We start from the raw sequence: 13315 nt of genomic DNA, 5'->3' as shown, positions 1-13315 counted from the left end.
TGAAAACATTTCTGTCACTGCTAAACTTAATGTCACATATGTAAGCAGATATATAGATAGAACATTTTGCAAGACAAGTAACTGTATTCGTTTTATTGATTATTTGTTTATTTGCTTAGTTTTATCCACTACTTTTTGGCAGTTCAATGTAGGATATGTGTGTGTGTGTGTGTGTGTGTGTGTGTGTGTGTGTGTGTGTGTGTGTGTGTGTGTGTGTGTGTGTGTATGAGACAGAAAAGCAGACATACAAAGAGAAAGGAAGCAGGTAAGGTCAGCATAGTAGAGTACCATCTCCTGATAGTTCACCTGAAGAGCACTCTGTTTGTTTTTGATGTTCATGGGAAGACATGAGACACTGTACAATACTGTCTGTTTTTTATATCGCATCATTCTTTATCATTAAATTAATTAAACGGTGCATTCAATAAGCACATATTAAAATGCAATATTTGGATTTATTTATGATGAATACGAGTACATTGCTAAAACTCATTTTTTTGCTTGTGAATTGTACAACAGAAACACAAAGGCAGGTATAGGAAGAGAGCATGGGGTGATCTGGCTAACCTTTCTTCCCTGTGCCTTTAAATCCAGTGTAACTGTAATTGTGTGAAAATGTAAATGTAAAAATGTTATTAATATGTTGCATTTTAAATAAATGGTCACACTTGAGCAACCAAACAGTAATTAAAAAATCCCTATGATGTTCCTACAGCTAGCTAGCTTATTAGCTAGGCTAGCTTAGCTACTTAGCTGCGATGATTCTAGTTGCTCCTTTAGCTGACCGATATAGACTATATTCAGCCATACAAATAATATATTGAGTACACCTAAACTGAAAATAATTATTTTATTAAAATGGAAAAACGTGAAGTATTGTTTCTTTTCCAGCTATTTATTTATGAGTGACTTATGTATGTATGTATATATATGTATATACTATTCTTAGTTAGTGTATTGTCTGTCTTGTCTTAATGTTGGTTTATAATGGAGCACTATAACAAAAAATAATTTCCCCCAGGGATCAATAAAGTATTCTGATTCTGATTCTGATTATTAAATGTCTGCATATAATAACCCTTTCATATTAACTGTCAAGCTAACTCCATTTTATTAATACAGCAGATCTAAAACAACAGAAATTAATCCAGCCTAAAGTGTTGGATCAGAAGAAGCTGAAAGCTTTGCAGAGTCCAAAGATGCCGAAGCTGGAGGAAAGCATACAAGCTAACAGCTTAAGCTAGTTAGCTGTAGAAGTAAAGATGGATTTCTTTGAAGAAGCTTAAAATAAGAATAATGACATTGGCCAGTTAAGTAACTTTGTATTAACAATTCAAAGCAAAAGCAGTTTCTTACTTTATTATTTTTATCAATATAGTCTAAGGAACACAGTCACTTACAGGCTTTAAATATCTAACACAATCTTATATAAGTAGTTTTGTTTTTTCGGTTTCTGTTATATAAAAACTGAAGATTATAAATTGAACTGGATCTCAGCAGAGGGTAAATACTCTACCAGACTGAACTGCAGAGCTATTAAAACAGGAGGTTTCACTGCTGTGACACTAGATGTCAGTCTTTACAAAGCTGCTGCTTGTGGATTCTCTTCTTGCAGCCTGTCTCCTTTTTCAGCTGGCTGCTAGTCTTTTTTCGTTTTTGATGCAACAAAGTGTGGCCTTATTTCAGTGATCAGGAGCCCAAAGCACGCAGCACAGAGAAATACACATTTTAGAGACAGACTGCCCGTTCCCTGCAGGTACATGAACCAGAAGATGCTAAGTAGTTTCAAAGCATTTAGCAAAGGGTGACTGAAAGAAAAAGCTTTTCACCCCTCACATGTGGCTCCAAGGTCAAAGATACAGATTCAGAGTATCCAATTTCAAACCATAGCTAAGCACAGTTTTATATCTCCATGCCACTCTTTTAACAACTCCATCTATTTCCCTAAAAATGCAATATTTTATGAGAAGATCATGGTTGCGTGGTTGAATTATTATCAGGAAAGATGATCTGAGCTATGTTTCCACATAAACTTAATCAGCCATGTCATCATTCTCACTCCATTTACGTAAATTGGAGATTTCATTATCGAACAGTTGGTGGTTAATGTGAACTTAATGGCAGTTAATGTGATTGTTGAGGTCATAATAGATCTAATTAACAACATGTCTAACAATGACAGGCCTGTGCAGACGAGCTGCTTCTGCTTGACTATTGTCATGAGGTTCAAGTGTCTGTCTGTGCTGAAATGTTGGGAACCTCTTCTCCCTTGCGTACCCCACTGACCTAGATTTCAATTGTTTTCGGCTCGAGACAATGGGGGGGGGGGAATGGTTTCATAACTGAACACAATACCTGGGAGTTTTTCAACACGATTGTTGTTAATGTCGCATTGTAGTGTGAGTTTGTGCTGTGCTGTGCATTGTGCGTTTTCTCAATGTAACCTGCTCAAGCAGCCAACCACAGAAAAGCCTGTGAACCCCTCAGTAAATCATTTGTGAACTGTTCAGCAGATGATGTGCATCCATGTGCAGAGAAGCTAGTATATTCCTTGCTGCTTCTAACAGACCTCTCATATTTCCTCAATAAAACATTACTCTCCTGAGGAGTGTGGTGCTTTTAATATCGATTGCAGAGAAATATATTTTAGTCAGTGCTTCACTGAAGGCCTGAGACAGATGTAGACCACTGAATAACCTTAAATGCCAACAGGTCCTAAAACTATACCAGCTACACTGATCTGTCCTGAAAACTGGGGAAGCTAACAATCTTAAAGTAGTCATTTATTCACTAGACCACAATCTGATCTTAATTTTGTTTGTTATGTGATAATATACTTTTACTTTTAAAAATACTGTTTAAATCCTGTCTTTATTGCGTCACAGAAAAGTGAAATTTCCGTCCACTGTCTGGTTGAGTGCTGGAGTTTTAATTAAATTAAATTAATTTAATTAAAGCCCAGAGCTGCTAGTCAAATGCTTTTGATTCACTGTAAATCAGCTTAGGTGAGCACCTCTATAAAAGCAGAGGTAGTTTGCTGGTCTAAAATATTCAAGTGTGTGCTAACACAACACTGAGTAGGAAATACTTCATTATTGAACTTAAATAGGAAGGGTTATAAGGCCATTTCCAAGCCATCTGAAGGCCCTAATTCTATTGTGAGAAATATTATTCACAAATGGAAAACATTCAAGAGAGTCGCCAATTTTTCCAGGAGTGGACATCTCAGCAAATTCACCCATGCAGTGTTCAGAGAAACTGCAAAACATGAGCCATATCTCATACTCTACATGCCTCAGTTAGCATGTTAAATGTTAAAGTTCATGACAGCAGTTAGAAAAAGACTGAACAAGCTTGTTTGGAAGGATTGTCAGCAGAAAGCCTCCTAAAGAGAAAAAAAATGTCTTATGGATAGATGAGATCAAAGTGAAGATGTTTGGTCATGGTGCACAGTGCCACATTTGGAAAAGAAATCAAATACTGCGTACCAGCACAAATCACATCAGCTGTCAAGCACAGTAGTGGAGGGATGTTGATTTGGGCTTATTTTGCAGCCACAGCACTTTACAGTGTTAAACTAAAAGATTCTAGAGTCAAATGTGAGGTGTTCTGTCTGAGAGCTAAAGGTTGGCCCAAATTAAAATACAAAGGACAATGATCCCGTGCACAGCAGCAAATCAGGCCTCAGCCTGATTGAAATACTGGAGATCTGTACATAGGTGAATGTCTGTAAAGCTCAATGAAAAGAAGCAACACTGAAAGGCACAGTGGGAAAAACTTCTACACAACCATGTGAGAGACTGATAGACACACAGTGAATGATTGCTTCCAGTTGCTCATGAAGCTGGGGTGTGCTTAGTTTCTCACATGACTACACAGAGTCCTGCAAAGCTTCTTTCTTTCTTTCTTTCTTTCTTTCTTTCTTTCTTTCTTCTTTCACACTCATAGATCCCAATAACAACAAGCAGAATGACAAAACCTTTGCCTTAAACTGAAGATCCTGAAATGTGTCAAAGGAACCGTTGGAGAACAGAACATCACAGATGTAGAAGTTGGCAGGGGGAAAAAAGAGAGCGCTCCATGTTTGGTAGATAGATGAAGGAAGATTCATCAAAAGGCAAATTAATCAAAGGACATCAACAGCAAATGGGGAAGGGATGAAAGAGTGCCGCCCGTTTGTTCAGTCCCGCTCTGCTCCTCCCGAACCTGCTCTCTGATCTCATCATGCCGCACGAGTGCATACAGGGGGCTGGAGCACAATGAGTACCACAAAACATATGCACATTAACAAATGTCTAAGCAAAGCTTGAAAAAGAAGAAGTGCAATTAGCGCAGTTTGTTTAACTCAGAGTGGTTTTTAAAGTCTCGTGTTTTCATATTTGACTGTTTGCGGTTTTCCAGTATCAAAGTGTTTGAACTTACGTAAGCAGAAGCTTTGAAACATAAACACATAGTCACACACTAACACATACTATATAATGCTGTCAGTGTGAACTGTCAGGGCTGGGTTGTGGCAGCAGTGGACGGCCCTCTTTGATAATGCTCTGCTAGATTGGGCAGCCGCTCTTTTTATCATTCAGCCGGTTAGTTGGCTCAGAGTTGACTCCAATTTGTACTCCTCCTTTGGGTTTGTCAGCAGAGACCACTTTGTCCGTCCATCTAGACTGTGGCTCCATGTTGTCAGAACATGTTGAATTTTGTTTTTATTCAATATAATCACTCTTAAAAACTACTAAAGTTGGTTGTTATACCCCAGGAAGCTAAGGTAATGGGGGGAAAGCAACACAACTTGTTCAGTTTGAAAAAGGAGACATGAGGGTAAATTAGCCAATTAAATACATTTTTCTTACTAAGTAATCAAACAAAAGCTGCTATCACGATCAAAAGAAGAAAAGCCCAACAAAACCTAGAAGCTGATCAAAAGAGTAAGTCAAAACAGTTGAAAATTGCCAAAACACCCTCCTTGCCAAAACACACACACAGCTCACAAGCTGCAACACAAAGGCGCTCTAGTGCTGGAGCTCGCCTCTCTGTGGCCTTAAGTACTCTGGCCTAATGGCTGGGTAGTCAGCTGTATAGTCACTGGTGGCACCTAAGGCTGGAAAAGCCTCATTCACAACCAGAAGTTAAAGCAGGCAACTCAGGTGGTACATGTGCAGTAGCTGGGGTTGGGTGAGAAATTAGCTCAATCAGTGGACCTTAACAGATTTGAGCTAAATGGTTAATAAATAAATAAATGACTAAAAGAAAACACTGACCACGAAAATAAATACATATCTGATTTAAAATGATCGGTAATGATCAAAAGAAGTTATAGAAACAGCTGAAACAGCCCACTTAAAGTGTGGCAATCAGTTGAAATTGTTGATGGGATGGAAACTGCTACAAGTGTTTAAACTAGCTTAACAGCTAGCTGTTAAATTGATTAGCGTAGTAACAACAATTAGTAGACAAATGGTTTAAATCAAGCCAGTAGTTATGGATAAATGGTTGAAGCAGTTTTCTAACCACAACTGATAAATGGTAAGCTGATTATTTATTTTTAAACATAAAGTGTAAGTTAAAAGTAGAACAGATCCAGCTTAAAAAGTTAGTGAGCATGTTAGCTCCACAACAGGGATTTGGGACTATGCCTACATCAGATGAAACAGTATAGCTGCTTTTTCCAGATTTTAACAGCTGGAATAGCCTTAAAACGATTGTTCACATCTTTAGATATCACTTAGCGACACTTAGCATTTATTGTTTATGCTCCTGAGTCTACACTGTACAACTGCAACTAATGACGTCACTTAACCACTGCCTTTATGCTGCATTAACCTTGTTTTTTTTAATAGGGGGCATAGTCCTGTTGATTTATTCATCTAATATTTTTACATAACAGTTTTATACTGAAGAGGATTAGGAAAAAAAAAGTGGGCACGTCTTTTTTTTCTTCTTTTCCTTGAATTCTGAGATTAAAGTCAGAATTCTGACATTTTTCTCAGATTTTTTTTCCAGTGGCCCTAATCCTCTTCCGTAGTTTTATCCCTTACATTTCACAAAATCTTATTGCTTGCCCTGTGTGGCATTTTCTCAAAAACCTATAAATATTCATTTTAAAAAAGTTTATAATGTAACGTCTCTATGTAGTAGGAAATTGTTCTGACTTTTAACGTGCCCCTATTGTTTTGGCGGGTGAGAATATCACCATAATCTACAACATAATTCAAGTTGTGGTCTTAATCAAGGATTTCTCTTTTTCTTTAAAAAATACATCATGTTCCTGAGCAGTCTTTTACTGTATCTTTATGTAACAAAAGCAAAGTTCAGCAGAGAAAGACAAAAGTGATGTGAACTGACAATATTTTAATGGGGGGGATAAAAGACTGTAAGTGATCAATGGAGGCGGCATCCAAGTGATGCCCGGAGGACGGCTTTGATGTGGCCATCCTCAGAGGGACGCCTGGGACAATGCCCTCTTTGAGGGGCATGGGCAATGGCAGACACTTCCCTCTCCCTCGCTCCTGCTCTCTCACACTCAGCCTCCCTCTGTTTCCTGCTTCCTCCTGCAATACTATGACTCTTTGGTTTAGATGCTTATACTCTGCATCATTTACGATCCTTAACTGTATAACTTTCTCTCTCTTTCTATCGCATTAATTCAGACAACACCCCCTTCCTCAAAGCCCAGCCAATCGCTCTTCTTCCCCCCCTCCTCTGTATCTCTCTCGCTCCCTCACTCTGTCTTCTTTCATAGAACCAAGCCTCTTTGTAATGTCCAGCCTTGGCAAGTTGCACCCGATTTGCTGTCACAGTCTTAATGAATTCATCTGTTTGTGTATTGGCCATGGGAGCATTTCTCCCTCCCTCTCCCTCTCTTTCCTATCCTCTACCCCCTCCCTCTTGCTTGTGGTCCCCTGAGGGCTCTATATATACCAGGGACCACTCCAGGCATCTATTGTTCCTCTAAGTAAACTTACAGACAGATGCCCTGCACCACAGTTTGGGAAAGAGCCCAGAGAGTCAGGAGGAGGGAGACAGTTAGTGAATGCATAGAGCTGCCAGACAACAAGGACCTGGAAACACTGCAGACTCATCTCCAGCTCATCTGCATCCTCTTCAGTCGTTCTGTGTGTCTCTTGCCTGCCTGCTTCTTGCCACTGTGGAGTGGAGGTCTGATGCTCTGACAGCATGCCGCTGCTGGTGTCACTGCTGCTTATGGGGCTGGACTGCTTGCTGGGAGCCCCAACAGGAAGAGAGGTCTACAGGATGCCCCAGAGTGCTCTTAAAGGTAAAACTGACCCATCATTTCTCATTTATGGCAGTTTATGTTAAGAGTGGTCACAGCTGTAGCTATCTGTGACTATATTTAGGAGAGCTTATGTCAGATGTCTTCAGTAGCAAATGAGTCTCTTGCAGCAAACAAATAGTAATGCTTAAAGCATTAATACCTCTCAGTGAGTCAAACACAAGAAGAAACATCTGGGGATATTGCTAGTCTGAATGAGATTCACCTTCAGTTTGGCACATGTACACATCTAATAAAAAAATCTAAAGTTTTGCTTTCATGGATATTTAACTTTAATGCTTGAAAACAACACATTGTAAAGAGCCAAAACAAAAATGTAAATAATGAGTACTGACCAATTTCAGCACTACTCTTCAGGACCTGTTTGAAGCAGCAAACGGTTGTTTAAATTCATTTCATTTAGTGCTGTGTGACCTTTAAATCCTACAGTAGAGCACAGTGTTGAGGGGCCTCTGGCCTTCTCTGGTTGAGGTGCTGAGTACAGCAGAGCCTTCATGCAAGTGACTGGTGATGGCAGTGTGTTTGGAACAAGGGACTATGGGTCCCAGCGGCCCCGGGGCTGCCAGCCTGTACCCTTAGGGCCTGTCCCTGCCCACCAGCCTCTGCCCGCTCAGCCTTGGCCTTCTAATTAAATCTTCAATCAGTATTGTTGTTGTTACTGGCGTATCCTGTGATGTTTTGCGGCACAGAGGGGGGCAGCAGGGTCGGCGGCCCGATTGAAGTGTGTCTGTAGAAGACTCACCAGGGCGCTGAGCGTGAGCTAGCTTCCCCAAAATGCTGCCAATGAGCTCAAAGAGCAGCATGAGAAAAAAGGGGGCTACTCACACACATACCAGAAAGCTGCACCAATTCATGTTAATGCTTACATACACTGTGTTCCCACAGCAAATGACTGTCTTCCTTATGATGACCTAGATGTCCTTCTTTTTAAAATCACTGCCACAAATTTCTCCTCAAAACAAAAATTGGGTCATTTTATTGATAATAATGCAAACAAGTCTCTGCATATGTGTTCAGGAAATAAAATCTCACAGTAGAACTGATTGAGTTTGAAATTCATCCCAGTGCAGTTCTGGAGCTTGGAGGCAAATATCAGCATATGTCATTGCACATCGGCTTGGCTGATTTATGTTGCTCATCTGTATTTTCTTCTCTTTTCTTGCACCTTTCCTTTCTCTTCTTTTCTTTTTCTTCCTGTGCTTCCTGCAGCTCTGTCTGATCGGGGCACTGTTGTGCTGGAAGCAGCCATGGCCAGTGCTCTATCCACTCTTGAGCGTGCAACGTCTGAGAGAAGCCGGGCTGAAGCCAGCTGCCGGGGTTGTGTTCCCTGTCTGTTTCAGAACTGCGGACAGCTGTCAGGGTCCTGCTGTGAGTGCAACATCATGCTTACTTGCCTGTTCAATCCTGATCACCTTTTAGTTACATCGAGTCACCACTCCACCACCGCTACATCTTGGATGTCCCCTTCTTGTCAACAGCGTCTTCTTCCAATGCTCTATCAGAGCCTAGCTGTGAGGTCATCAGTAAGGCCCAGAAGCTTCAAAGTGAGGCGGAGAGGAGCTGGGCTCTGAGTCAGGCCTGTGCGTACTATCAGCATCGCTGCCCACCTGGTGAGGCGGACACGGAGAGCTGCATCAGGGTCATGGGGGAGAGCTGCAGCGCTCGCGTCCTCCAGTGCAGCCTGCTCAACACAATGCAGAACCTGGAACCGGCTATGCAGACGCACGCACAGGGTGAGCGGAGACATCTTTTTACACACGCAGAGGCATTAGATTTAATTGCTTTGCATCGTTTTTCACCAGCGATGCCTGTTCTCTGTCCCAGCAGCAGTGTGCGGTCAGAGGTCAGCCACAGTGCAAAATGTTACGCAGCCTCGCTCCAGGATTGTGGGCGGCTCTCCTGCACCTCCAGGCAGCTGGCCCTGGCTGGTTAACCTGCAGCTGGATGGTGCCTTGATGTGTGGAGGGGTTCTGGTGGACAGCTCCTGGGTGGTCACTGCCGCACATTGTTTTGCTGGGTTAGTGTGCATGTGTGACTATTTTCTTTGCAAAGACAGATGAGATAGTAGTCAAATTCACAGCATTTAGCATTTGTTAAAACTGTCTTTTGACCTCTGCAGAAGCCGTAGCGAGAGCTACTGGACAGCTGTCGTAGGTGAGTTCGACATCACCAAGACTGACCCTGATGAACAGGTTCTCAAAGTGAATCGCGTCATCCCCCATCCGAAGGTAAAAATCCAACGTGCGGGATCATAGCTTTTAGTATTTTAATTAATCACCGATTTATTGATCAGGGGCAATAACAGGTCTGTCACGTCTCTGCAGTTCAACCCAAAGACATTTAACAATGATATAGCACTGGTGGAGCTGACTTCTCCAGTGGTCCTGTCTCAACACGTCACCCCAGTGTGTCTTCCTTCTGGTATGGAGCCCCCCACTGGCAGCCCGTGTCTGGTGGCAGGCTGGGGCTCCCTCTATGAAGGTGAGTTCAGTATCCTATAGACACACTGTGTCATGCTAGCCTCAACTTATTTTTGTATCCTACCAAATCAATAATGGTGTATTTTTGTCCACAGATGGCCCATCTGCTGATGTGGTGATGGAGGCCAAGGTGCCCCTGCTGCCTCAAAGCACCTGTAAGAGTGCTCTTGGCAAAGAACTGGTCACCAACACTATGCTTTGTGCTGGTTATCTTTCTGGAGGCATAGACTCTTGTCAGGTGGGCACATTAGAATTTCTGGGTTTTCTTTTTGAATTATCTTTATCAGTTACTGAAGTGGCACCACTTTAATTCATTGCAAACCATAAACTATCACCTGCAGGGAGATTCTGGCGGCCCCCTGATCTACCAGGACCGAATATCTGGTCGATTTCAACTCCATGGCATCACATCCTGGGGAGACGGCTGTGGAGAGAAAGGCAAGCCCGGCGTTTATACGCGGGTGTCTGCCTTCTCTGACTGGATTCAGGCAGAGATACAAAGTAAGTTGTGTATTTATATCAATATAAAGTAATCTGACATAACCTCGCTTTACCGTAAAAGTAAACTCATCTGAGTAATTTGAAAAGTATCATCAGTGGCTACTCCGTAATACTGACATACTGCACTTCATCATGAAATCATCACTTCTACTTCTTCTTTTTAGAGTCATTTGGGAGCCGTGAGCCTACATGTCCAGAGCTTCTAAAGACAACTGCAATGACAGAAGAAGAACAGAGGTCAGAGTTCAGCTCTCTGTGTCGCTTCTATAAACTGACCTGTCCTTCTGGTCAGTCTGCCAGCGCTTGCAGCCGACTGGCCGAGGACAAATGCCTCACCCGCTTCAAGAAATGCCGTGAGTACTTTTATTTGAAACGCCTGGCTTCATGAATGTACAACAAATACCTGATATACTGTTTGCGCTGAGTTTTCTGATCTTTCGTTCTCTCTCCATCATCTAGAGTTGCACTCATTCTTGCAGACCCTGCTGGACTTGCTCCAGAGGGCCGAGGACTACATCAGGGACAAAGTGGACTTGACTTTCTTCACCCAGACTCTGCCTCAGCTTGTGGAGCATATCTACAGCACAGCTTTCACTCACACCAGAGAGAGGCGGGACCTAGGCCTGAGCCATAGTCTTAAACAGATTGAAGGTACATGACTGACAGAGGATGCCTGTCATGTTTTGCTGCTTGCTGCTGTAACAGGTGTTTTATTACTTGCAGAACAGCTAGGTGGTGCTGTGGTGCCAGCAGAGGAAGGCCCTTCTCCAGTTCCCCCAGCCTTATTCACAGACGTCGGGGCGTTGGTGGATGACTGGGAGAAATATCTGAGAAGCATGGCCGATGATGTGGATGAACAAAACCCTGACACAGATATCTCCTCCAAAATCAGGAAGCAGGAGGACAACCTTTTCTTGCAGGTGCGCTGTTTAATGCTCAAGAATAAAGTGATGCATGGTTTATCTTACACAGACGACAATTTGAATTGTATTTGTGTTTAATTTAATGAATAACTGCATGTGTACAAAGTAAACTATGGTTAATTACAGCACAAAACAAATCCCAGTAAGATAAAACAATGAAAATCAAACCTAGGGAGGATTAATGTGAGTTTCTTTCAGCTACGGCTTCACTTTGTTTCCATATGTTTTAATTTCAGCTTAATCTGAACATCAAAATCTATTTTTAATGTCTCCAGACACAGGACTCCTTTCTGCAGCAGCTCGAGGGAGAATATCAATCCATCATCTCAGCTCTGCGTTCCAACCTGGACTCCAGAGCTGCTCCTCCCATCCTGCACTTGGACACAGTCTACCTTCAGGAGGAGTCTCCGTCTGTCTTTACTCCATCCACTGGAGCACCGGACCACACCCACCCACCCTCCTCTTCCTGGGTATCACAGAAGCCTTGGTCACTTCTGACAGCGTTCATAAATGATGTTAAGAATTTAAAGGCACAAAGTAGGATTGCCACAGAAGCAGGATCGCTGAGTGAAAGCTCATTTAGTGAAGAAGCTACTGCTAATGAAAAACGGAGAGGCGCATCAGAGGATCTGACATTTTCTGAGAATGGAGACGACACAGAGTCAACAACTGTTCTCACTGAGAGCGCGCCCACAGAGACCGCTGACCTCAGACAGGCTGCTGTCAAGCCTTTAATTCTTCACAGAAAATACAGGAGCCTTGTTCACAGGAGGCAAACGACCGGCGCCAACATGAAAAGTGTGTGCCACATCTTTATTCAGACAAGTTTCATTACATATATTCCAAAATGCATGTGCTCAAGTGTGTTTGTTCCCCCCCTGTAGTTTGTCCTGGAGTGAGAGAGTCTTCACAGAAAGTCAGCCAAGTCAGAGACTCTTACAGCTGGGTGTTAAACATCCCGAGCAAGAATCTCCACATGAACTTCCAGGAGGTAAGTCCCAGTAAGATGCATGCAATATTCTTTTTGAAACAGCCTTTTAGTGAGCTCTCTCCTTTCTTCAGGTGTTAGTTGATCTGGGCTCCAAGAATGACCGAGGACTTTACCAAGCGCGGGTCAGAGCTGTAGTTGGAGGACGACCTTTGACCTTCTACAGTCTTGTGGGCCTAGAAAACGATTCTTTCTACCGCAGCGTGCCGAGGATCATCGCTTTGGCACTGGAGGCTCTCAAGTCGTAACTGCTGCCAACGCTAAAAAGGAGAGATGATGGCAGAAAGCCTCTCCAAGTCAACTGAGAAGCTTTTAACAGACAGATGCGTTGAAAGCGCGCACAGACTTTACTTCTTGCCTCTGCTGTTTCCTGACTCTAAACGAAAAACATGAATGTATCAACCCACTTACTGACCACCGGTCACACCACAAGCTTTTGTATGTGGTTGTAGACGCAGCCTTGTCTAACGTATGAACCCGAACAAAAATGATAAGTTATTCATATTGTCTTTTACAAAGGTTGAGCCTCTTGTAAAGCACATACGCGCTATATATATTATGTAATGTTTATTCTTGTAATATTTATTTGTATAGAGAAAAGTATTTGTATTTTTGTAAAAAAACAAAACAAAAATTAAGGTCTATAAATAAAAAAGTTATTAATGTTATGGGATGCTGTGTTTATTGTAAGGAAAGATTGAGTTAGCAGTAATGCAGCTTCTGATCTTCCCGTCTTTGTGACCCCACATTCATTGGTTTCACCCTTTGAGCAGAGCTTTACGGTCAGTGCAGCAGCTGTTACTGTGATGACAAGAACCTCCGTGATTTCTCTTCTTAAGATGGGTAATTTTAACAGGATCCAGAAATACACCACCCTCTAGAGTCTCTTATTGTCTGTCATTATCCACAACTGGCAAGTTTAAAGGAAGTGGCACTCTTTGAGCAGCAAACAGGCCCCCATTATTGCTTTGTGTTGACTTTTGCTTCTCTAATCCTGTATTTGAGTCTTTAAACAATCGGTTGAATTAAGCCGGTACTTAACGTTGTGATCACAGACAGGTAATTTCCCAGAAAAGGAACATACAGGGGCAAGACAGCTGAGTAAACACAGATACATACCTCTGTTACATCA

At 42.2% G+C, this 13315-nt stretch overlaps 1 protein-coding gene across 1 annotated transcript; it reads left to right on the top strand.

Moving 5' to 3' along the window:
- The first annotated feature begins 6767 nt into the window (after positions 1–6767).
- Positions 6768–12761, top strand: prss56 (serine protease 56). The gene is made up of 14 exons (XM_005920436.2): positions 6768–7273; positions 8501–8659; positions 8770–9024; positions 9119–9308; positions 9411–9519; positions 9616–9772; positions 9867–10009; positions 10113–10272; positions 10437–10625; positions 10732–10923; positions 10996–11192; positions 11471–11993; positions 12080–12186; positions 12258–12761. Exons 1-14 carry the CDS (start codon positions 7174–7176, stop codon positions 12429–12431), a joined length of 2655 nt encoding a protein of 884 aa, XP_005920498.1. The 5' UTR covers positions 6768–7173; the 3' UTR covers positions 12432–12761.
- The last annotated feature ends 554 nt before the right edge of the window (positions 12762–13315 follow it).

This window comes from Haplochromis burtoni, unplaced genomic scaffold, assembly GCF_018398535.1.
Source record: "Haplochromis burtoni strain Fernald_Lab_line unplaced genomic scaffold, NCSU_Asbu1 Contig_41, whole genome shotgun sequence".
NCBI classification, from domain to species: domain Eukaryota; kingdom Metazoa; phylum Chordata; class Actinopteri; order Cichliformes; family Cichlidae; genus Haplochromis; species Haplochromis burtoni.
Note: the sequence above shows the minus strand (reverse complement) of the source record. Positions and strands in the feature narration are given on the sequence as shown.

Coding starts and splice junctions, on each gene's coding strand:
- prss56 (XM_005920436.2), top strand. CDS start 7,174: ATGCCGCTGCTGGTGTCACTGCTGCTTATGGGGCTGGACTGCTTGCTG. Junction 10,924..10,995: donor TAGTCTTAAACAGATTGAAG/GTACATGACTGA, acceptor TATTACTTGCAG/AACAGCTAGGTGGTGCTGTG. Junction 11,193..11,470: donor AGGACAACCTTTTCTTGCAG/GTGCGCTGTTTA, acceptor TAATGTCTCCAG/ACACAGGACTCCTTTCTGCA.